This window comes from Caretta caretta, chromosome 1 (genome assembly GCF_965140235.1).
Source record: "Caretta caretta isolate rCarCar2 chromosome 1, rCarCar1.hap1, whole genome shotgun sequence".
In the NCBI taxonomy this organism is placed as follows: domain Eukaryota; kingdom Metazoa; phylum Chordata; order Testudines; family Cheloniidae; genus Caretta; species Caretta caretta.
In genome coordinates, this window is record NC_134206.1 from 226,336,950 (window position 1) to 226,363,067 (window position 26,118).

A 26,118-nucleotide genomic window follows, 5' to 3' on the forward strand; every position below is an offset into this window, starting at 1 on the left:
ACCTCAGAGCTCAGCCCCATTTTAAAGCTGGATTTGTTGCTCTAATAAGTAGCATAATCCTGCTCTGGTTAAACCCACACCAGCAACCATCCCACATGGGATAGTTGGATGCAACAAAAACCCCTCAGCCCTGTACAGAATGTCAGTGGTAAGATCCAAAAGGATTCCCCCCCCCCTCTATAAAGAGTGGACTACAAGTACTTGGGTAGGGTTAGAGGTGGTGGTTGTCAGCTGCCTCACTCCAAAAAACACAAGTAGATTTATTGCACTCTTTTATTCATCATGGAGAACTAGTGTTTGGCCCAGCAATGAAATTTTGGACTGCGATGCAGTGAATGCAATTAACTGCAACTACAAGAGTGGTGCACAAGTTTTCACACTAGCCTACAGCAAATCAAAGCCATCATCTCAGGCCAAGGGGTATGACTGAGCTCTGCTGTAGAAGAAGGAGGTAGCACTCAAAGAGAAACTGTGACATGTATGAAAAGTGAAAGACTGTTTAAATAAGAAACAGCTCACTTGACTGAGGTTCTGCATTGACCCCTCCTGCTGCTGGAGAAAAATCCCTCTCATCCCAGCCCACTAACACCGAGCAAAATAAAAAACAGCTGCTTATTTTTGGATGGCTAATTTTCACTGTTACATTCAAGCCAACTTTGTCTCTCTGTCCTTCTTGGTGAGCAATTAACACATTAGCAGCACCACACCAGAAGAGGGATGTGGATCCAGCAGTGCTACGCCATTTGCAGCATGTTAAAAACAGCACTGGCTGGACCTTGCTGAACGGTGGTCTGTGATTCAAGCTAGGGAAAATAAATACAGTGTCCCCTGGTCAGAATCCACCTTATTTCATAACAAACTGGCCTCTGATTGGCTGAAACACACACAAGGCCCAAATACAGCTCTAGCATAACCTGATTGTAAGTGGTAAGGTGATAGCATTAAGGGTCAGCTTCTGAAAAGCATTTGCAGCACTTAACATGCTGAGCTCTGTGGGAAAATCTGGCCCCATCACTGGGTTCAGAGCACATGAAAATCTGGCCTTGCAGCTGTAGCTCAGTTACATTCAGGAGTTGCTTGGCATGGATTACACACTGTGGTATTTGAACCTTAAGATACATCCATTACAAGGTTTAAAAAGGCATCTGAAGTCATGTTAGCCATGAGGCACAAGGTGGCACTCTAGGGCCACTGAGATGTTTGCTCACCCTGAGAAAAGTAGCTAGTCTTGTTCTCCTACACATTGATTAACACTTCCACCTTAACAGAAGGCTTCAAGAAGAGTGATCACACTTCCTTCCCTTGGGGACCTTCAAGTCCCAGCATTCTCCCCTTCTACCCTCCCCTCTCAAAATCACTCTGGCATTGGATTGTTGTAAAGCTACAGCATGTGTGCCTGTCCAAGGCTATTAAAAGCCCTGGAGAGTGAATCTGCTCAAGTTTATTCTACTTCTTCCTCGTCCAATAATCCCAAGGCATGTTCCTGCAACAGAAGAAAAGAGAAGGACTTGGTAAAATAGGAAGTGTGACTGTACCCCTTTTCAAATGCTGTCAATGTGCGCATCACAACAATGGATTTCTCCACTGCTGACCTGTGAGGCCATCAACCCCACAGCCCTGCATACCAGCGATCTGAATTGATGTAGAGCAGTGGTGGGCAACCCACAGCTCCCATTGATTGGGAATGGCAAACCGTAGCCACTGGGAGCTGTGGGTGGACATGCTTGCAGACAGTCAATGTAAACACGCTATCTTGCGGCCTGCCAGCGGATTACCTTGACGGGCCATGTATGGGCTGCAGGTTGCCTACCACAGACGTAGAGTCTAGAGCTGCAACATATTTATACAGCGTCACAGCTGACCACACTGCTTTGCAGAACACAGAATAACAAGGTCCTTTGCCTGAGGAGCTTGCAATCAAATTCAGGCAAATGAGCTGTGGGTCAACAGATTGGGGGCGCACAAAGGCTAGGGTTACAGTACGTCCATATTTTCTTGAACATGTCTGGCTTTTTGGTTCTTAAATAGCCATCTGCCAGGAATTTTTAAATATCTAAAAATGTCTGGGATTTTGCCATTATCATTTTTCCCCAAAGAAGAGTTGATCATTCAAGAAAGAGTGAATATTGATCACTTTCCTCCCTAGCTCCCAGCGCGTGTGCCGTGAAACAGCTGTTTTGCGCAGCTGGGATGGAGGGGGAACGTGGTGCACACACACAGGGGAGGAGGCGGGACCGGGGTGGGGATTTGGGGAAGGGGTCCAATGGGGCAGGGAGGAGGCAGAGTTGGCACGAGCAAATTCCCCCCCTACCCCCGGAGTGTCCTCTTTTTTGAATGTTCAAATATGGTAACCCTAACAGAGGCATTGCTGGGAAGGGAATTGGCCTGGGAGGACTTTTCAAAGGTGAGCTCTAAGGAGACAGCTGAAAGAGGAGAGATGCTGTTGGGGGCACAGAAGTGGGAATGCATTCCATAAGGGACAGCATGGAAGAGGGCATAAACTTGAGACCTTAAACAGACTAAGGAAGCTTTCAGGACAGAAGATGTAGAGAACTGGGACTCTGCATGGTCAAAAGAGGGCCATGCTAGGGGGTTACATTACAGGGTTAAAGGACTATGGCCCAGATCCTCAAAAGGTATATAGACTCCTAACTTCCACAGATTTTAATGGGAGTTAGGAGCCTATATACTTGTGAGGATCTGGGCCTCTATGTGCAAAGATTGAGATGTCTTGTGTCAGGGGATCACAAGATAGGCTCCTGAGGTGCTAACTGCATGTTTTTCAGAGATACTTTGTGCCCATGGCTCTCATTGCTCTCAGAACTGGATACGTTTAGGCCCTCTATATGTTGTTGAATGTATAGTCATGTAATATAGTCCCTGACCACTCTCATCCTCTAAAAGAGATATTTAAGCAGTACAATTTTCTAACATCTGTTTTCAATCCAAAAGGATGTTCATTGCATAGAGGTGTGCTAGCCTATCATTCTAAAGAATGAAGTCTCATACCCATCCACCATGGTTCTGAATCCAAGGGCTAAAATTTTCTTTGAGGTATTTTACTCCAAACCCAAGGACCATGTTCATAGGATGGTTGTCCACGGCTGTAAGTCTGGTTGTAACTTCCATCACAAAGGCAGCTTTGGTGCACTGTATTTTGCCTTCTGTCTCCCTGGTAGAATCTTCTGGGACTTCCTCCAGGTACTGATCAGTGAGTTTCTTGAAGAAGGCATAGGAGAGCATCTTTGTGACGCAGTGATAGAAAGTGCTGTCCCTTTTTATCTGAAAAAGGAGCATAACTATTAATCCATTAAAGCCATGGTCATAAATACAGAGTTTTACTGAGGGGGAATCTAGTGCTTGGAAAAGTGAAATCCACCCTAGCGTCTCCATGGAGTCTGCATTCAACAACATATTCGTTATTAGATCTAGAGAGATGTGCTCTCATGTATGAAGTCTGCATTTTCAAGCTTAGGGCCTGATCCTGCAAACTTACCCATGAGAGTTATCAAACGTACACACAGGAGTTACTTTACTCACACAGTCCTACTGACATCAGTGGGGATTACTTGCATGAGTAAAGTGTGTGTAGGATTGTACTCTCAGTGATGTGTCTGTGTATGTGAAATCTATTGGTTCAGGGTTTAACATGTCCTCCCTCTAGTGATTGGTCTATGTAGAGGACAAGAATCTACTATCACTACCAGCTTCAGGAGTTAAGTACAGTAGCAGAGACCTATGCTTTCAGTGCTGAAAATCCCAGCCTCAGCTCCAACTAATGAATTCATGCAGGGGGCAATTTATATAAGCTCAGGGTAGAATTTTCAAACATTAACTCTTAATTCAAAAAAGATTTCCCCTCCAAAGTTACAGAGAGAGTTTAACCTCCCTGGGCAGGACCAGATTTAGGGGCAGGCGACCACTTGGGGTGTCAGGCTCCAGGTGCTGCTTTTGTTGTTAGTGACAAAAGGGAAAATAGAATGTTTGAAGTAAAGCATTTCAGGTTTTGATAGTACATTTCAGTTATTCTTAAAATTAAAAAGTTTCTACAATCTTAGTGGAAACAAGTTTTTATTTGCTTTTGTACGGCATGAATAGATACAGATTTACAGATCTAGCGTGAAAGTGTATTATTTTATAGGACGGGGATAAATCATGCATGCACATCATGCACCAAAGTCATGAAATGGGATACAAATGCAATAAAAAAATAAGGTATTCAAAAGTTTAACAATTGGAAGGGGGGCGGCACTGAAGATGCTCCTCACCTGGGGCACCTTTTGGTTTAGGGCGGTCCCTGAAAACTACTCATGTGCCAAGCTTAATGCTGAAAGGGGGAGATTTTCAGAAGCCCAAAAGGCAGTTAGGTGTCCAACTCCCATTGAAATGAATAGCGGCCAGGCAACTACTTTCTTTTGTGCCTTTGAAAATCTTAAAGCCCAAATCTTAAGATGCGAGGCCTAGCGCAGAAAAATCTCAGCCCAAATAATGAAAGTTTCAGAAAGTTCTAAATGTGTGAAAAAGGATCAGAATGGAAATGGTTTTGCAACCTTAATCATGGCATTCACTGCTGGCAAACGTATAATGAAACGTACACAGAGCGGACTGTTCATTTAAAAAATAAAGTGTATATTACCGTTTCTTCCAGTTTATCCCCAGATTGTCTTAACAATGCAACTATCGTTTCTATTATCCTCTCTTCTTCATCTGGAGTTGGGGGGGAAAAAGAAATAATTACTTTCTTCTAGCAGGATCCAGGTAGCAGACTTAAAGGAACTAGCTCATTGTCTACACCACAGAGAATGATCAGCTTTGTAAGAAAGCAACTCCCATTTTGTGGCTTGAACCAGGTAAAATATACAATGACAGACCTGCATGTAGGTTTTAGGCAGACGTTTGTAGCACACTCTGGAATAGGAGATGTTCTTTGTCCGTTACGAGTTCCAGTAATTTATTATGCCCTTATAGAATTTTGCTCCAGTCAGGGAGTGGGACTGGGGTTTAATCCCTGTTATTCTTGCTTTCTTCAAGGAGTATCTGATATTGAAGACAAGACCCTGAAGTGGCTAGTGGGAGTACAAGGCTCCACCCCGCCACTCAGGAGCAACATCTGCTAGTGGCAGCTCTGGCAAGCTATGAGGCGTCCGCTTGTCAAACAACCAGAGCAAGGAACATGCTACCATGTCTGGCGGCCCTCCTCTGAATGAAAAGAGTCCTGAAAACCTCACACCAAAAGAGAAAGAATTCCCCACTGAGCCTGGGAAAAACAAATGATCCAGAAATATAGTGTAGCCAGTGGATCATGCAGTCAGTGCAGTCACCTTGCAGAAGGAGAAAGCAAGTCACAAAGGCAGCATGGTCCAGTGAATAAGGCACTGGGCTCGGCCTCAGAAGACTATGGATTTATTTCTGGCTCTGCCTTCAGCACAACCCTCGGCAAGTCATTTCATCTACCTGTGCCTCTGCTTCCCCACCCAGGCTCTCTGTCATGTTCAATTCAGACTTCAAGATTCTCATGAGCTTTATTAATTATTTGTACTACAGTAGCACTCAACTGAGAGCAGGGCTCTACTGTGCTAGCCTCTGTGTGCCACTAAGTGTTTGTGTAGGAGCTAGCATTGTGGGGTCCTGATTTCAGCTGGTACCGCTAAGTGCTATTGCGATACAAATTAAACAACAGTGGTAGGAGGGGTACCCGGAACCTGAATAACCAGAAAATGAGCTAGTTTCTTCAGCACAAGCCTACCCCAATTACAGTTATATAGGCTCCAGGCTGTAGCTCTAAGCATAGTATCATACACCGAGTAGTTGATGCATCTGACGAAGTGGGGTTTTTTTACTCACAAAAGCTTATGCCACAATAAACCTGTTAGTCTTTAAGGTGCCACCGAACGCCTTGTTGTTTTTGAGGAGTTTTACTGCGCTACCTCAGTCAGTCAGTCAGTCAGTCAGTCAATCTTACCTTTTTCACCTCCCTCTTGCTGAGGGAATTTGAGCTGTCCACCATCTGCCTCTAGACTTGGAGTGCGCTCTAGCGCTCTGAAACCCACTCCCCGGGGAGCTGAGTGCGACCTGGCATTAACTATCTTAGCAAGACTGTCTGCAACGTGGAGGAAACCCTCTGCCTCACCTGGAAAAAAGAAATCCTGCTGGTTAGTCCCTCAAGCAGGCTTAACACATTAGCATTCACAGAACCCGGAGGAGGAAGAACAGGACAAGATCAAGAGGCACATTTCCCAATCACAGAGCCTTGCTGCTCTTTGGGCTCAGGTGGCTGTAATTAGGAATGGAGGGGAATGCTACACACCCATGATGCACCACAAACTTTTCTCATTATCTGAGCAGTAGCTCTCCAGTGGAAGATAGTATGTAGTGTTCACTGGTTACTGCATGCCTTTGTACCTCTGGAGACGATTGCACATTAGAAGATGAGATTGCTTTGCTCTTTAGGTAGGGTGACCAGACAGCAAGTGGGTGGGGAGTGATAGGCGCCTATATAAGACAAAGCCCCGAAAATCAGGATATCTGGTCACCCTATCCTCAGGATCACGGCTTTCAGAGCTGGTTGTATTGGGATATTGTAAATGGTTGGTTCATCTATGCCCAATTGTATAAAACACTGTGGTGATGCGTTTTAATAAAAGACAATCTCTGCCAGGCTGGGAGTTCTCTGTGTTCCTCTTGTATGGCAAGAGGCTGGAGCGGACATGACCATGAACAGAGCCCTTTAATCCAGTGGCCGGGCTTGCTGTATGCCATACACACACACACTCACCCTCCCCCCCACCCCGCAGCTAAGACTCTATCCAGGACCTTTGTGATCTACAAACTGATGGTCAGTCAGCCAAACGGAGGATCTCTCATACCAACCAAGCGAGCGGGAGATTGCTACCGAGCTTGTCCGAGTTGGAAGTTGCTCTTTCCTGCACTAAGTCCCTGGGAGCTTGGGACCTGAACTCTGATCCCGCAAGGGACAACTCCTGTGTTGACCAGCAGACAGCCAGACCAGCTCCTGGATGACCCAGCTCAGAAGGGAGCTCCCTTTATATCATGTCTGGGAGCTGCTGTCTGCTCAGCCTTTGGCGGTGGAGTTTGCAGGGTGGAAATCAGGTCATTTATTCCAGTGCCTAAACATGAATCTAGAAGCCTAACATTAGGCATCCAGGTTTGGAAATGTTGGCCCCAGAGTTCATAGCTGAGCTAATGTCTGATCTAGGAAGACAATCTGGGGCTGACATACAAATGATCACAGCAAGCACCCCCCCTTTCCTGAAGGATGCCTGCATCCCACACTGCCACAAGTAGGAGGTTCCCCTGCAAATGTGAGTTCACTGTTTTAGGGCTTGGGAGGGTGATCTGCTACCGTATTGCTAAAGCCTGGTTTTAGGACCAAACCCTGCGTCTAACAGTACTGATGGGGGAAACAGCATTCGTAGTTGAGCTCAGACTGCCACCTGCTGGTTGGTTTATGGTACATTGAAAGGAATGTCAGATTACTAAAACAGGCCAGTGTGACCTTCCTTAATAATGTCTGGGCAGGAAATTAAAAAGTATGTGGTCGGAATGGCATCTGGAGGTGGGCAAATGATTTTTGCCAATGGAAGAGTCTGGTTAGGTCCACTTATCCACAAGGGTGGGAGGAGTAGGCAGAGATCTTGTATTGATAGATGTAACCAGCTTTGACAGCTGGGAGGATGACTGCTTGGGTGGCTTGTCCTAGATGCTTGGGAGGGTTTAGAAGCTGGTGGGGTGACTGGATTGGAGATGTGAGTTATGGGTTGTTTTAGGAGGCCCTGTAAATATAGCAAAGGGGGAGAAGGCAATGACTACCACCACAGGATGTAATTCGGCCAATAATACTGAAGATGGGACAAGTGTCTTATTCTGAGTAGAATACTGGGGCCACCTTGCAAGCAGTGGATACACCTGGTAAACCTGGCCATTCTATCACCCATCTTGACCCTTGTGCTCTAGAGCATGAGCTAGTTGCCTGTGGAGACCTGGTGGAGTCTCACCAGCCATGACGCAGCACCTCATCTAAGCGATAGCCTTTGGATACTGGGTGTATGATAAATCACTGATAATGGGCCAGAGAGTGGCCCTCTAAATCTGAGCATGGAGATAAGCACCCTCCACATGCAGCTTTCCTGCCTACTGGACAGAGGAGGGTAGGCTCCGCCACTTCTGTGGCACTGTTCCCTCTTCTCAAGACCCCATGGAGAGCTCTCTGTAGGGTTGGGATCCCTAGGCCAGGTGGTAGGCCTGCACTGGATGGGGGTGGGGCTGGGAATGTGACCCATATCTTTCTGGGGTCCCATGGAGATTCCTCAGGAGAAGGCACCCAGCTGGGGGCTGTGTTACCTTGCCCTCCCTCTTCAGTAGGGAACCCCTTTTAAGAGAGATCCTGTAGTAATGGTGGCTGCTGTGGGAGAAGTTAGAAAAGCCTTGGTACAGTGTTTCTATTTCAACTATGATGCCAGGGAGTAGAAGACATTGAGGGTGCAGAGCCAGCAAAATTACCTTCTCAAACAAATTAGGGAAGTACAACTTAGATAGAGCTACAACAAGATGGGTGCATAAGTGGTTGGAAAATCGTTCCCAGAGAGTAGTTATCAGTGGTTCAGAGTCATGCTGGAAGGGCATAACGAGTGGGGTCCTACAGGGATTGGTTCTGGGTCTGGTTCTGTTCAATATCTTCATCAGTGATTTAGATAATGGCAGAGAGTCCTTTTATAAAGTTTGTGGAGGATACCAAGCTGGGAGGGGTTGCAAGTGGTTTGGAGGATAGGATTAAAATTCAAAATGATCTGAACAAACTGGAGAAATGGTCTGAAGAAAATAGGATGACATTCAATAAAGGACAAATGCAAAGTACTCCGCTTAGGAAGGAACAATCAATTGCACACAGAAAATGGGAAATGATGGCCTAGGATAGATGCTGCAGAAGAAGATCTGGGGGTCACAGTGGACCACAAACTAAATGAGTTAACAATATAACGCTGCAAAAAACAAAAAAACAAACAAACAAAAACACACCACATGCAAATATCATTCTGGGATGTATTAGCAGGAGTGTTGCAAGCAAGACACAAGTAGTAATTCTTCTGCTCTACTCTGTGCTGATTAGGCCTCAACTGGAGTAGTGTGTCCAGTTCTGGGAGCTACATTTCAGGAAAGATGTGGACAAATTGGAGAGAGTTCAGAGAAGAACAAAAATTATTAAAAGGTCTAGAAAACATGACATATGAGGAAAGACTGAAAATATTGGGTTTGTTTAGTCTGGAGAAGAGAAAACAGAGGGGACATGATAACAGTTTTCAAGTACATAAAAGGTTGTTACAAGAAGGAGGGAGAAAAATTGTTCTCCTGAACCTCTGAGGATAGGACAAGAAGCAATGGGCTTAAATTGCAGCAAGAGAGATTTAGGTTGGACATTCAGAAAAACTTCCAAACTGTCAGGGTGGTTAAGCATTGGAATAAATTGCCCAGTGAGGCTGTGGAATCTCTATCGGAGATTTTTTAAGAGCAGGTTAGACAAACACCTGTCACAGATGGCCAAATACTTAGTCCTGCCATGACTGTAAGCGACTGGACTAGATGACCCCTTCCAATCCTATGATTCTATGAGGAAAACTGCTTGAGTAGACCCCTTGGATGAGTCCCTCTCAGCCCTCTCTTTGCTGATTTTACCATAGGAGACTGCAGTCTGGCCCACATCTATTGTTTTTCTTAAACTACTCTTCATTACATTCTTTAGCCCAGTTCAGGGAACAATAAACTAGTGCTTGGAAAAGCAAATCTGCGCAGTTGTACAATTATGGTAGGATATTCATGGCCTGTGTATAGGTTCAGTGTGGAGACTAAAAGGTATATTACAAGCATGAATCTACTCTGTTTTTTGTTTAGGGACCAGGACTGGCAATTTTATTCCCACAGCTGGCATGAAAGAATATATTAACAAGTAAAGGAGAAAGGCAGCATTATCAGCCATCAATAAGCTATTTAGGAGAGAAATAGAAACCAGCATGAAAAAGGGACTGGAGACAGAAAGAGAAACTATTCAGGCACCCACCTTCTGACTCTGGAGAAGAGGTCTGGAGTGCCATCTGCAACTTTAAGCCATACCCATTCACAGTGTCTTGGTTTGTGGCTAGCTCCTGTGGGCCCTTCTCCCTCTCTCCTCTGGCACAGGAGAAAAGCAGCAGGCATCTCTGCATGAACTTTTTCTTCCTTTGCTTTTTACGTTGGGCAGCGGGCCCTTTGTCCTGGACTGACAATTCTTGGTGCGTCTCACCCTTATTGGCTTGAGGGATCCCTTCCCTTTCCCCTCTCTCTGTAGACGATCCTTTCAAGGTCTTCGCCTCCCTTTCCAGAAGTTGCCTGTATTTACTCACAGAGAGACGCCGCTGGGCATAGGCCATAAGAACTTTGTATTCCACGGTGTCTCTGTCCTCATCCTCCAGAGAGATCTCTTCCATGTTGGCGTCACTGGTTAGCTTCATCTTGCCCCTAAAATGACATATTCCTTGTTAGTCTTAATGGCTTAGGGAGCACACCAATTTTGTTAATTCTGAATAATACTAGAGAGCCTTTCACCAAAGCACTTACAAACTTCAATGACTTAAGCCTCACAGCACCTGTGAGCCAGGGGAGTATTATTTTACAGAGTGGTTAAGTGGCTTGTCCAAGCAACTTCCTAGATCTGGAAGAATGGATCCCAGGGGGCAAGGAGCCACTACAGCATGCTCCCTCTCATTTTTTTATGTTGACTTGAATGGGATTTGGCTACCCTAACATGGTCCCTGGAATATCATTCAGGCAAGGGGATGTTTTTGCCAGAAACTTTCTGCATGTTATTGTTTCTAAGTTGATGCAAATGTACATGGTGCTTTACAGGAGGTAACATTTGCCACATTTCTGGGATAGCATTCCAATGGGAGCAAGACATAGGGCTTGATAAGTTTATTTAACGGGCTTAAAGAGATAGAGTTGTCTGTGATAGCACAGGATTGGACTTAATGACCTAGGAAGCCCCTTCTAATCCTATGCAATATAGGAATATTTCTATGCTAGGCAGGGTCCCTGATGCAAAGATCTTACCGTCTAAAGGCACAAATAAATAGTTACAGTATAGTGAACAAGCAAAGTGGCACATAGTCATTGCTGAGAGGATGCTCCTTGGAACAGATGAATTTTCAGAACTATTGTGGAGGAGGAGAGAAAAGAACTTTGTGCATGTCAAACTGGGTGGCAATTCCTAGCATGGGTGGCTTGGAGATGGGTGCGAGAGATACCAGATGCAACTGGGAAGCTGTTAACTTTGGGTAGAATGCAGGACACAGGGAAGGTTGTTATATTAATACTGATTCTCACAAGGATGTGATGGAAGAAAAGATTTCAATTAACTAAAGCGCATCCTATGTGCAAATTTCACTAAATCCACATTACCTCCACTCTCTGCTGGGTTCCATCAGCCCCTCCCCAACTATAAAACTTTGCAGTGTTGCCGACTCTTATGATGTTAATGCAAGCCTCATGGTTTCTGAGTAACAGCCGTGTTAGTCTGTATTCGCAAAAAGAAAAGGAGTACTTGTGGCACCTTAGAGACTAACCAATTTATTTGAGCATGAGCTTTCGTGAGCTACAGCTCACTTCATCAGATGCATACCGTGGAAACTGCAGCAGACTTTATATATACACAGAGAATATGAAACAATACCTCCTCCCACCCCACTGTCCTGCTGGTAATAGCTTATCTAAAGTGATCATCAGGTGGGCCATTTCCAGCACAAATCCAGGTTTTCTCACCCTCCACCCCCCCACACAAATTCACTCTCCTGCTGGTGCTAGCCCATCCAAAGTGACAACTCTTTACATAATCAAGTCGGGCTATTTCCTGCACAAATCCAGGTTTTCTCAAACTCATGCTATTAACTCAAAAAAATTAATCGTGATTAATTGCACTATTAAATAGAATACCAATTAAAAATTAAATATTGTAGATGTTTTTCTACATTTTCGTGTATATTGTATTGTGTTGTAATTGAAATCAAAGTGTATATTACAGTGCAAATATTTGTAATTAAAAGTGATAAACAAAATAGTATTTTTCAATTCATCTCATACAAGTACTGCAATCTTTGTTGTGAAAGTGCAGCTTACAAATGTAGATTTGTGTGTGTAACATAACTGCACTCAAAAACAATATAAAACGTCACAGTCTACAAGTTCACTCAGTCCTACTTCTTGTTCTGCCAATCGCTAAGTTTGTTTACATTTACAGGATATAATACTGCCTGCTTCTTATTTACAATGTCACCAGAAAGTGAGAAGAGGCATTTGCATGGCACTTTTGTAGCTGGCATTGCAAGGTATTTATGTGCCAGATATGCTAAACATTCTTTTGGCCCTTCATGCTTTGGCCACAATTCCAGAGAACATGCTTCCATGCTGATGACTCTCGTTAAAAAAAATGCGTTAATTTGTGACTGAACTACTTGGGGGAGAATTGTATGGCCCCTGCACTGTTTTACCCGTATTCTGCCATGTATTTCATGTTATGGCAGTCTCGGACAATGACCCAGCACATTTTGTTCATTTTAAGAACACTTTGCGTTTTGTGAAATCTACAGTGAAAGAAGATACCAATGTGAGATTTCTAAAGATAGCTACAGCACTCGTCCCAAGGTTTAAGAATCTGAAGTGCATTCCAAAATCTGAGAGGGACGAGGTGTGGAGCATGCTTTCAGAAGTCTGAAAAGAGCAACACTCCGATGCGGAAACTACAGAACCTGAAACAAAAAAGAAAAATCTACCTTCTGCTGGTGGCATCTGACTCGGATGATGAAAATGAACATGCGTTGGTCTGCACTACTTTGGATTGTTATCAAGCAGAACCCGTCATCAGCATGGACGCACGTCCTCTGGAATTGTGGTTGAAGCATCAAGGGACATATGAATCTTTAGCACTTCTGCCATGTAAATATCTTGTGACACTGGCTACAACAGTGCCCTGAGAATACCTGTTCTCACTTTCAAAGGACAATGTAAACAAGAAGCGGGCAGCATTATCTCCTGCAAATGTAAACGAACTTGTTTGTCCGAGTGATTGGCTGAACAAGAAGTAGGACTGAGTGGACTTGCAGGCTCTAAAATTTTACATTAAAAATAAAAGTTTTTTTGAAATAATTCTACATTTGTAAGTTCAACTTTAATGATAAAAAGAGATTCCATCACAGTACTGGTATTAGGTGAACTGAAAAAACCTCTTGATTTTTTACAGTGCAAAACACTTGTAATAAAAAATATAAAGTGAGCACTGTATACTTTGTATTCTGTGTTGTAATTGAAATCAATATATTTGAAAGAGTAGAAAACACCAAAATATTTAAATAAATGGTATTCTATTATTGTTTAACAGTGCAATTAATCACAATTCATTTTTTTTAATTGCTTGACAGCCCTAGTTTGTAGAGAAAGGTCTGAAAATGTAAACTCTAAAGGCTCCAGCCAGGAAGGCAAATAAAATATGAACCCCATATTTGTTAGTTTTTAAAATCATGATTTTTGAATGGCTGATACAGTGGTGCCAGTTATTGTATCCTCTCCTCTGTTGGGGAACTCGTGCAGCTAGACACACACACTGCCTGCGGTCTTTCAGCTGCTCTATCCATTGTTGTTTATCATTCTATCATCCCTTTCAGCATGAAACACTCCATTACTTGTGCTTGTCACTGGGCTCGTTTCCCTCCTGACCTCTATAAACCCAGAGCAACAACAGGAACGAATGGAAGCAAGTGACTGAACAGCTGTCCCGCAGAAAGCCATATGAAAATTTCTAACATCATCCCAATTACTTGGCTAGGGTGTTCAGCTGGAACACTGGAGGGGAAGTTCTATGAAGTGAGCCTCTCGCTTGCACAGGCACTATTATGGCTGGGTCACACAATGGCACGGTTACACAGAGTCTTGCAAGATTTTAGCGTACAAGCAAGATTTCATATTTGGAAAAATGCCTCGTTGTTGGTTTACTGTTGTGGTTTCCATGTGGCTGCTGTAGAGAAGCAGCAAAAAAGTTTGCTTCCTGTTTTAATCTCTCTAACTAAAGTCAAATCCTGAGAAAAAGATGTTCCTTGGGAGGTGGGCATTGGTTTCTGGGATGATTTGTCTGGAAAAGGGGGCTAGCCTCATGCTGGTTGTGACCACCTCTGTCCAAGGACTGCTGTATATAGCATTAATTATACAAGTTATACATACGCTATACCCTGGCCTCACATCACAGATTTCCTCTCCCCTCGGAAGCTGATCTGCAAAGGCTTCGGACATCTGCTACTTCTGCAGGGGAGTGACGTGTCCCTATTCAGATAACAATACGGAACTTAAACAAATTCAAGTTAGTCCTTTCATCTAACTATTCCCTCCTTTTTATTCAATATTAGTGCTACTGTGTTCCCACTACGATATCTAACTCCAACACTGGATGTTCATTAGGGCACCACTGGAAAAAGCCACACAAAGTGCTAACTGCCAGGGAGAGTCAACGGGAGTGAGGCAACTAACTTCCTTAGGCTCTTTTGAAACTCCTACCCTTCGGGCACAAGCCAGTCTATTATGTGCTTCTCTATTTAGCAGTGAAGTGTGTGATTAGGATGTCCTGTTTTGGTACTACCATGTGAAATCAAATGGACATTCGTTTGTCAGTCAATTGTGGTCTTTGGAAAACTTTTTGACCTCAGGGTCAAAACACTGAAGACAGTGGGGCTGTGTTGATTTACATCAGCTGAATTTCTAAATCTTCAACACCTCCATTGGTAACAGGTTCAGCAACCTCGCTGTGTGTGCGGGAGGGACTCAGTGGCTGGATTGCAGGCCAGAATGCTGTGCTACAAACAGAGGCCACAGTAGACCTGCTTCCAAACCCAGTTCAGGCAGACACCATATCCTTTCTCCTTAGTGTATGGGAAAAGACCACCAGCCTCCGCATCTTTCCACTCCGTAATGGCAGATGGGTGCAGGTGCTGCCTGGAACACATGCTTAGAAAAGGTCCTGAAAGCATTTGTATTAGTCTGTCGATTGTGCTTCTCTGCCCTGGTAAGTCAGAGAACAGGAGGTATAATAGCAAACTTGTCACCTAATGTACTGCATTATTTCCACCCCCACCCCCGCCATACTTTTATCATCAACCTTTAAACTAAAAAAGAAGCAAAGAAAGTTAGCAGATTAACTTTAATATCTTGTCTGTGATGCCTCTCCCAGGAAAAATGTCTGATACACTGTTTGAATTCCACGCTACTGCTGATATGCTAATTTCCTATTCAAGAGGTCCTACAATTGCCCACTGAAGTTAAACAAGCTTCCTTCATACAACTTCGGTGGTTGACTCCTCATTGGCTGTGAAGTGTCCTTGGAAATCCACGAGTCTCAGCTTTCCAATGACATATAACAGCCACCTCTGCACCTAGTGGCTTGCAAACTATTAGACCTTGAAACAGTCACTGGGCCTTCAGCCCAGGAAAAAATGTAGGCTATTTATCATGCAGGGCAGGATATTGCCAGAGTCCCAAGGAACTCGAAGCATTTCACTGCTGCCCACTGTTGCCTTGGAGTTTTGTCTATGCAAGAGAAGTGCAGAGTCCTCACAGTGAAATGACTGCATTGGAATAAGAAACACAGGCAACCGACCTCCACGTATTGCTCTGTTTTAGCTTTATGCACTTGCCAATGTCCTGAGCAAGGATGTCAGGTTACGGACTTGTCCAGGGGTGGGCAAACTTTTTGGCCCGAGGGCCACAACACGGTGCGAAACTGAATGGAGAGCTGGGTAGGGAAGGCTGTGCCTCCCCAAACAGCCTGGCCCCTGCCCCCCTCCCCTACTTCCTGCTCCCTGCCTGCCCCCCTCAAAACCCCCAACCCATCCAACCACCCCCTGCTCCTTGTCCCCTGACTGCCCCCTCCCGGGATCCCCACCCCCTAACCCTCCTCAGGACCCCACCCCCTATCCAACCCTCCCTGTCCCCTGACTGCCCCCCCCGAACCTCTGCCCTATCCAACTGCCCCCTGAGGGGGGACAGCGGGGGAGGGGCTTGGGACTAGCCTCCCGGGCGAGGAGCTTAGGAGCCGGGCAGGACGGTCCCATGGGCTGTAGTTTGCCCACCTCTGGACTAGTCAGATATGAAAGAGGAGCAGCTTAGAAAGTACTCTGATGTTGCACTGGATTTTAAGGGTTTTTGTTGAGGCAAAACAACCTCCCCAACCACCTCTGAAGACTGGAAATATTAACAACAGAGATTAGCCTAAACCAAAACCACATATCCAAATAACCAGGAATTTCAGAGAGAAGTGGGTATAGACTTTGTAACTTGGGTCCAGTTCTAGCTTACAAACCTAGAGTCCCCATTACCTGTGTGCATATTGCAGCTCAAAATTATGTTTCATTTTAGACCTTATGCTTTTCATCAGAGGGGAAAGACCCAATTCAGCCACTGCTTCAGGAAATCACTAGAGTCTTTAAAGCTATGGAAAGAGAGGTCAGTGCTGGGTCCGAAAACATTTAAATAATAATGCAAGCCATGGAGAGAAAGAATCATAACAGTTGGGGAGGTGGGGGGGTGAGGGAAGAGGGATCAGAAAAAAAAAAAAGTGTTTCCAGCCATAGTGTCTATCTTATGTGTGCACATGCAGGATTTCCCAGACTTCTGTGAACTAGTAAGTCATTTATATCCTACCTTCCCCAATTCTTCATGAACTCCAAACACAAGAGACTCTGAACTATTTATTGGGCAGAGATGAGGCAGCTGGGATATAGGAAAAAGAGAGGACACTAGTCCCTATCTGCACCGAGTAGCTACTGCCTGCAGTAAATACAATGCCTACAAATGCTGCACCATAGACTCTAGGGCACTGGCTGAGCTGTTTAGAAATGGGCTTTAAAGGCTGCTCTTAAGGACATGAGCCACTGAGTTTACAATAGAAACCAATCTAAAAAGCCATCAGGATAGAGGCAGAAAGACATCAGATAAGGAGCAATTAAACCAGATGGAGAGGAGGTAAGAATTGCAAACACATGTAAGAAACAGAAATGAAGAAAGGAATTCTAACTTTTGTGAGAGACTCTGAAGATGGGAAAGGAATTGGGTAGACACAAGGGCCTGGTTCTCAGTTATCCCATCCATTGGATGTGGGGCAGGGATGCAGACATGGCTTCCTCAACTGGAAGGATGCATCCTGGCTTCTGAGAATGACTGGAGCAATAAGATACGGTTAAAATGGGAGACAAGATTGCTCCCCAAGATTTGACAAGATGGGGGAGTTTTCTCCAGGCAAAAATATATTATAAATAACCCTCCTGTCAGCGGAGACAGTGAAGTTGCCATGTGTTCCTCTTAACATGAGATGGCCAGGACCTTTGTTTTACATCTCAAAGTTGGAGGATATATAATAGGCTATTTCTCCCCCCTATAGAAGGAGGGTCTAGAGAGGACCTCACTCTTTCAGATTCCTGCAAACAAGCTCGTATGCACCTAACAACTTTCATCCTGGAAGAACCCAACATGTTAAAGAATCAGCCCATTCATCAGTTCTGGGCCTGATGCAGCAGCTTTGCTTAGGAGAGTAGCCCCTCTGAAGTCAACAGGACTATTTATGACGGGCCCTTTTGGCATAAAGTTGTATCAGTTTGGGGACTCTTCAGGATTATCACCATCTCACAAGGTCAGTAACAGGAGAGATCTAAGGGTCATGGAAAGGATTTCAAGAGAAGCAGCATCTTGCATTAGATCTGACCTAACACTAGGTTTCAGCACTTGGTCTCCTGAAGACAGACTCACAGACTTTCAGGCCAGAAGGGACCATCATGATCTGGTCTCACTTCCTGCACATCGCATGTCACCAGAGCCTCACGCACCCCTGTAATAGGCAAATAACCTCTGGCTGAGATATTGAAGTCCTCAAATCTTGATTTAAAGATGTCGAGTTACAGTGAATACACCATTTACTCTAGCTGAAACCAGCAAGTGACTCATTCCCCATGCTGCAGAGGAAGGGGGAAAATGCTCAGGGTCTCTGCCAATCTGACCTGGGAATTTATTCCTTCCTGACTGTCCTAGCACCTAGGACAGGTCTTCACTGCAGCATTAATCTGAGTTATCTACGTTTGAGTCAGCCTTGCTTGAGTCAGACCTGACACACTCCAAGATAACACATGAGGCGAGTCTACGCTGGTGCTGTACTCACTCCTATGTGTTGCTAGGACTTCTGGGAGGTGCATTCCATGGATCTTTGTACTGCACTAAGCTGTACTGCTCCATGAATTCTCTCTCAGTGAATTGTAGGAAAACTTGTCTGTCCTGTCTGGACATGTAGGGGGAAATATGGAAAAGCACTGGAGGACGAGCAGTATTCACCTGTGTCCACCCTACAGAGTAGCTGTGTAAGCTGCCAACTAGTAGTGCTCACTCATGTAGTAGCTTATCTCCCCGCAATTGCCCAGCCTACCCGAGTTAAAAACACCATGTCACCCAAGCATTGTGTGTGTGGATGGGATTGGAGTTGGGGTAACTCGAGTTATAATTCAGCTTAAATCAGTGAAGCCAAGCCCCGAAAGTGAGAAGCCACATTCCCTAAATTGCTTTACGCATCAAAAAAGTCACTACTGCAAGTGGCAGGGAGAGCACCTAAAGCCAGGTCTTGGCAGGTTTAAAAAAAAAAAAAAAAGGAAATAATCTATAATTAGTTTATTACACTGTTTAGCTGAAAGTGTCAAGTCAATTTGTGGTTTAGAGTTGTTGTTTACAGAATACTTCCCTCTTCATTACCAGGTCACTTCTTGACCATCACAGGTAGGCTTTGAACAGAGAGCTCAGCCCTGTCGCATGAGAGAGCTTATTTCCTTAGGAACTGCTTTTAGATGAGAGTTTCTGAAAAGACGGCTTTTTAATGCGTGTATTTGTCTTTACTCATGCTCAGGAATCCCTGAAAGAAACTGAAACCAGAACCGGTACATTATTCTCTAGGCTTTGCTGGAATTTAAGTATCTTGGAGGAAACAGGAAGTGTTTTTATGGAGGATGGTTTGAAGAGACCTGGTATTGGCTCATTCTCAGTCTGTCTGGCCTTGTTTTTCAAAGTTTCTGGAGTTCACAGGCATCTGAGCGGACACAATGTTTACTTCCCTCTCCTTTATTTTCCTGTAGCGCCCCCCCCCCTTTTTCTTGTTTTTTAAATTCTGCTGAAAAAATGTCACATCATGTCCTTTCCATGAACTGGCTGACATGTTGCCTACTCTCATGATATGTATCACAAGTCTTGTGATATCAGGTAGGTATTGTTTTAAACCCCATATGAACCTCCGCTCTTTTTTGTTTTGTTTTTTTTTAAATGTAAAAGAAGTTTCTAGCCATCACAATTACAGAGAAAAGCTTGGAAGTGTGAAGCAACTGCACACTAGAGTCTGAAAGACAAAAGATGATAAAGGAAAAAACAAACAAACCCCCCCACACCCATCAAAAGACTCCCCACCCCCTACCCCCACTAAAATGTGTGTTATTTATAATTATTTTGGTAAGCTTGAGGTTGGCAACACTGCGAATGAAATTAATTGATTCTAAGGCCAGAAGGCACCATTAAATCATGTGTTGACCACCTGCATAACCCTGGCCATAGATTTCATCTAGTTCCCCCTGTACTGAGCTCGATAACTTGTGTTTGGCTAACAGGTTTTCCAGAAAAGCATCCAGTCTTAATCTGAAGACACCAAGGGATGGAAGATCCATTACTTCCATTGGTGTTTTGTTCCAATGGTTAATCACCCTCACGGTTAAAAATTTGTGCTTTTTTAAAATTGGAGTTGTTTTGGTTTTACCTTCCTGCCATTGGTTCTTGTTAGATCATTCTCTGCAAGTTTAAAGAGCTCTTTCTTACCCAGTATTTTCTCCGCATAAAGATATTTGTGCATTTTAAATAAGTCACCTCTTGATCCTCTTTTAGATCAAGTGTAGCAAATGAAGCTCTTTAAATCTCTTGCTCCAACATATTTTTTGTAGCCCTCAAATCATGTGTGTGTCTGTCTCTGTATCCTTTCCAGTTTCTCAATATAGCTTTTATAATGTGGACACCAGAACTGGACACAATATTCCAGTTTCAGTCTCTCCAATGCGGTAGTCAGAAGTTTAGAAAAACAAAGCCACCACACACCATTCTTTTCCTTCTCACTACTCCCCTCTAGGTCATGTTCCTCTGTACCAGACATGGACCAGCCACAGAGCTTACTTATAGCCACACCAGATGTGTTCATCACAAGATCCTTTAATGCTGTGCCAGCTACGGCTGAGTTAGTTTAAATAAAGTATTTTACACATTTCCATCTAATAGCTGAACAGTATAATCCACTCTAGCAGCCATTACACAATCCATTTTGACAGGTTTCAGAGGAACAGCCGTGTTAGTCTGTATTCGCAAAAAGAAAAGGAGTACTTGTGGCACCTTAGAGACTAACCAATTTATTTGAGCATGAGCTTTCGTGAGCTACAGCTCACTTCATCAGATGCATACCGTGGAAACTGCAGCAGACTTTATATATACACAGAGAATATGAAACAATACCTCCTCCCACCCCACTGTCCTGCTGGTAATAGCTTATCTAAAGTGATCAACAGGTGGGCCATTTCCAATGGACCCAGTTCCGAAATGATCTGCACTACTCTGTAGGACTACCTTCTCCTCATTGTTATTGATGTGGAAATGATATGTGGGCTTTGAGTCTTGCGCTGTTACTGCACTGAAGTGTCAGAATAGGATAACAAATATTTTAATTTGCCTTTCCTTTTAGTATGGTGCTGTTCTGCCTTTCCTTTATTACAGAACAGTTCCATTGGGGAATGAAGGGTTTGTTTATTTTTCCAGAGAAAGATCCTCTATTTCTTGCATTTGTTATTTTTCCTATATGTATCTGAATTACAGTAGCACTTTGGGGCCCCATTGTGCTAGGCGCTGTACACAGAGTTATAGACCGTCCCTAACCCAGACATAAGGTAAAAAGATAGACTAAGAAGTCCAGTTCTGATTTCTAATCTATATCTTATTGCTTCACTCCTTGGGTTATACAAGAAGCTTGGATGATTTACTGTGAAACCTGTTTTGAAAAACAAAACAAATAAAAGGCAGCGCAGGAAAAACTGACTAGATAACAATTTCTCTCACTGAATCATCACACGCTCACACATGCTTTTTTCTTTCATTCAGTTCTGCCGCTGTTTACATGCGGATTCACAGTCTAACGTAACTGAAAGCAGAATTGGGCATCAGAGTTTTTGTTTTGTTTTTAAAGGGGTGGGCAGTTCTTAGTCTTCTTTCAGAAGTCTATCCCTTATAAGTCCTCCACCCTGCCATCTTAAAAGCCCCCATAACATGCCAACATTGCTCCTGCCAGTAAAGGAGGACTGGAAGCAATGCCATTTTGTATTTCTAGAGCGCCCATCGCTGAGGTATCGAAGCACTGCTTATACAGTACTTCATCCAAGAATTTCAACCCACTTTACAAACATTAAGTCAGCTATAACATCCCTATGAGGTAGGCAAGCATCAGCTTCCCCTAATACGGGCACACAGTTGGTTCTGGATAGAACGCAGCAGCTTTTTAGGCCAGGAAGTTAAGGACATCTTATCTAACCCCCAACTGAAGGGTTATTTAGAATTAACAAAAGTTGAATTTCACCAGGACACTAAAGTTAAACACTCCTATTTTTATGCAAACCTCTACTGGCTCTTTAATGAGTCAGGAGAAAAACAGACATACAACAAATCTAGGCTACAGGAACATGCTTTCCAGGTATATTCCTCATAGAAGAGGAGAAATTCCCTGCCTACTTTCTGGCTGTTCAGGAGAAACTTCCCGTACTCAGAGCTGAAGGGAAGGTCACAGGCTCTAAAGAAGACAGACAGCTTAAATAGGACATACAAATTTACTTTCAATACACTCATAACTGGTTAAGAGTTCATATTTATGCCACAGCCAATAAATCAAATCTTCAACTTCACAGTGATCGTTAATTCCATTCTGGGGCCTGGTTTAGTGATTATTACTCAGAGAGAAGAATGAATCACCACCACTACTAAGTTGCAGGATTTAAAAGATCATTTTGGTTAGAGATGGAGAAATCCCATATGCAATTATTGACCCAGCTGGAACCTGTGTAGCCTTTGAGATCTGAGCTGGTCTCACAAAACAAGGAGGTAAAGATGCACATTCTGCATGAATTCACTGGGTGAATCGTCCATTGACATGAATTAAAGGTCTACACGCAACAGGTATACACAGCATGGATTGTGGAGGAGAACTTTGCCCTCTTCAGCTAGACAAGCAGAACTTTCCTTTAAAGCACACTGAGTAACGTTGTCACAAGTTTTGTAAGCCAGTTGTGTAAGAGCTCTGAATATTTTGGTTCTAATGATCCCACGGGACCTCCAGCTTTTTCCATTTCTAGCCCAATCATTTTTTTTTTAAAATGACAAAGTACTGAGTTAAAAAGAACAAAATGGAACAGTTGTTTCACTAATATATTATTAACAGTTACATCTCTATATGAATGAAGTTCACATTTACAACACTTGATGGTTCAGATAGTCAGAAATGGCCCAGCATAGTCTAACAGAAAACCAAGTGGAGGGGGGAAAAAAGATTAGCATAAATTATTTTTAGCTTTGTTTTTACCTTCCGCCGAAGTTGCACCAACAGGCTTAAAGTCTCTTGAGCTGAGCACTTCCTTATGTTTTTCCGGTCACTATTTCTTTTCTGTTAAAACCAGTTGAGTCTTGTAATCTTCCTGGCTTTCCTGCAAAGAAAAGGGGGTAATGTTTTTATTTTAAAATTTCAGCTTTTTGTTAAAACATTTGCTTACATGCTTCAAATAAGGGCAGAGCTGCACTTGAGAGAGTGTCTTTCACTTCCTTATAATCAGAGGTACTGTAGAAATCTGCCAGTTTACATTAAGAGCAGCTAGGGGGTGGGGCTGATGGTGCCCATGTGACTTTCCTGAAAAATATACAATTTACAATAGGGAAGCAAAAAGTCTGTGGCAGCTACCGTTCCCTGGGGCAAACATTTGCACCCTTATCTGATTCAAGGCCATTTCTCATCAATTTAGGTCAGATTGCACCACCATGTTGATAAAGTACTTTTCTTTTCATAATAATTCGGGGGATACTCCTACAAATTAAGAAAAATATGAAATAAATAATTTTTTTCTTTTTCACTTGTATTTACTCAAAGGCCACAGAAGATACTGATCACTCACTCACATGATGCTCTTAACAGTGACACCATATTTCTTTACAGGCCTGGTGGTCTACACTGCTGCTATAGCTCTCAGCCCAAAGTTCTAACCCAGTTTTCAGATGTGGTTAGGTCCCCTGGACACAGAACTGTTTAACTGTGGTTATCATCAGGTCAGGGATCTGTTGTGTTGTAACTGGGCCCCTTTACTGAAGAGTAAATGTGGGCCTAGTGCTTGTGAAAGGTGCTAGCTTGACAGCCAAGGAGAGTGAAGTCCTGCATTTATCCACAGGACAGGTACAGTGGCATTATAAGCTTTTCCTGCAGCTTTTGTGCCTCAGTTCAGATGGGTGGGGGGAGCTTTTAGGAGGAAGAGCGATTGCAGACTGAATTGCTCAGTGGAGACTGTAGAATTTCTAACCCTCCAGGACTGGTCTGGAGTTTCCCGGAATTGACATAAATTTCCCAGTGACTATTGAAAGCAATTTGGGAAATTTTAATAGGATATTTTAAGAAAGTGACATCATATGTTGGGGGAAAAGATCTCCCAGAATAACTTTAGGTAGAGTTGGCAACCCTATGAGACTGTCATAAGGAAGCCAGTTCTGAGGGTAGATTTTTGTGTAGTGGTGTCTTGGGTAATAGAGACTGGACTATAAACCCCACCAACTCATTTCACGTGTTTCAAGGGAATAAAAACAGCTGTTGGGAGATAAACGGGAGTACATTTTAAAATGCTGCTTTGCATTTATACTGAATAGCAACTTCCAATTACAGATCTCAAAGCCCTTTACAAACATTCATTAAGTAGGTTACACAATGTGCGTTGTAAATATTTTACATATAGGGAAACTAAGGCACGGAGGATAGATCAATTGACTAAGGTCACAAAGTAAGTCAGAGCTTGTCTATGCTTCAAACACCACAGCTGCAGCAGTGGCTGTGTAGGGCCTCAGTGTAGACACTACCTAGGTTGATGGGAGGAGTTCTTCCATTGGCATGGGTAATCCACTTCCTTCAGAGGTGGTAGCAGTAATGCTGTGTGCACAGGGATTTAGGTTGACTTAACACTGCTCAAGGGTGTGGATTTTTCACACCCTGACTGAGGTAGTTAAACTGACCTAATTTTTTTTAGTACAGGCCTGGCCTCAGCAACAGATCTGAGAATAGAACCTACTTAACCTGACTTCTGCTCCTCTAATGACTTCATTAACCTGCTTCCCTAAGAAATGAAACTCACCATTTTTTAACCCTGCAATCTGTCTTAATCAGACTTTATACCACTGCAAGACAAGAACATTCATGTGTCAACATGTTCAGTAAGCTGTGCTAGCAAAACATTGCATATGCTGTGGCTATTATAACCTGTTGACTGCATCTGTCTCAGGGCCAGCCTCTGCTTTTTGGATCATATGTTGCCATAATTACATGGGATTTGTCTAAAATACTTAAAATGCCCCTCATCACCATCATTTGAGCACCTCACAGTGGGGTCTTTTTTCCTTCAGTCTAAGAATTTGGCCTTTTCCACATTGCTCTTAACAATAAAACTGAATCTCTCCCTCAACACACACTTACAACAGACTCACTTTGAACTTCTTGTCCACATTCTCTCTCCCTCCGTTCTTATTCCTCAGACTGAAATCAGACTAAATTCTTTGTAGACTTTCCATCTTGCTTCTCTTGTGCCAGGTAGCTACCCACCCTCCTGCCCTTTACCTTGGTGTATGCCTCTTGGGTTCCTTGCATTTTCTGTTTGCCTTCTACTTGAGCTGACTGCTTTGCTCCAGCTGGTACTGCCCCATTCTTAAATGTATCCTGTATCTTCAGCTCAGCCAGCCAAAGAACTCCTGAGGCTGCCTCACCCACAAATCTTTAAAAGGGAGCAGCTGGTATAAATCAGGGTAGCTCTGTTCAGTTCTTGTGTTTCTCTTGGTGCTTAACTTGATTTGCTAGGACTGCAAGGGAATGTTTACTTGTATAAAAACAGGTTTCTGTTGCCATTAAAAAAAAAAAAGGCCTGAAAATATTCTGTTGATGTGTTTTTGTTTATACATTTCATACACAAAGAGGGTTTTTTGTGGTAGCTTGGGGGAGTTTGAGTGCGGGAGCCTCTTCTATAACTAATGGTATTAGATAAGTGTCCTCCTTTGTCAAGGGCGAGGTTTGGAAGCACTGGCTGGGCTGTAGCCCATGGAGGTTGTTAGGTGAGAGGGGGGTTTCTCCTTGGTCAGGGGTTATTCAGATCCTTGGGCAGCTTAAGGTGAGGATGAAATCTGGCTAGTGTCCTTAGTTGGGGTGGTGTCAGGATGACTTTTCCAGCAGCTAGCAGAGGATCAAAGTCTGTATAATTCCTTCACCTAAGTGAAATGTTTGCCTAAGAAAAATTCAGTTAAAGCCACACCTGGTGAACTCATAACAAAACTCAGTTGACAGTGAGCTCATAAAACAGTGGCAGGTTGTTTCAAATTGTTGCAATACACAAGATGCTAGTTCAGTTATAGTGAAGTCCTGCTTAGCTTGAAACGAAATCACGCCGTGAAAATAATTTTACTTTAAAAATGGTCCATTCTATACAATTAAAGACACAAAAACCTTTGTCTGAGGACAATAGAAAAGTTGTACAGATAGAACAATTCTGGTTAGGGCGGTGATATCTTCACTGAAATAGTTATATGAGCATAAAATCCTAGTGTGGACAAAGTTATAAAGGTGACTTATAGCAGTATAGCTGTATCCACACTAGCTTTGTTTGGTTAGTTTTTTGGTTTGTTTTGCTGTTTTAACTATACCACTCTACCTGCGTAATTAATGTAGCAAAAAACAAAACACCCATCAAACAAACCAAAACC

General features: G+C 43.4%; 1 protein-coding gene across 1 annotated transcript; it reads right to left on the bottom strand.

The window, feature by feature from the left end:
- Positions 1–260: 260 nt before the first annotated feature.
- On the bottom strand, positions 261–22,969 carry BCL2L14 (BCL2 like 14). The gene is made up of 6 exons (XM_048824510.2): positions 22,706–22,969; positions 10,073–10,509; positions 5,963–6,130; positions 4,637–4,707; positions 3,010–3,282; positions 261–1,483 (listed from the first exon to the last, which is right to left on the bottom strand). Exons 2-6 carry the CDS (start codon positions 10,500–10,502, stop codon positions 1,442–1,444), a joined length of 984 nt encoding a protein of 327 aa, XP_048680467.1. The 5' UTR covers positions 10,503–10,509; positions 22,706–22,969; the 3' UTR covers positions 261–1,441.
- Between the last annotated feature and the right edge of the window lie 3,149 nt (positions 22,970–26,118).

Bases quoted from the DNA above. Each gene is read 5' to 3' on its own strand.
- BCL2L14 (XM_048824510.2), bottom strand. From the start codon at position 10,502: ATGAAGCTAACCAGTGACGCCAACATGGAAGAGATCTCTCTGGAGGAT. The intron at 3,283-4,636 runs GTAATATACACT...CTCCTTTTTCAG, and splicing joins GGGATAAACTGGAAGAAACG to ATAAAAAGGGACAGCACTTT. The intron at 1,484-3,009 runs GTATGAGACTTC...CTTCTGTTGCAG, and splicing joins TTCAGAACCATGGTGGATGG to GAACATGCCTTGGGATTATT.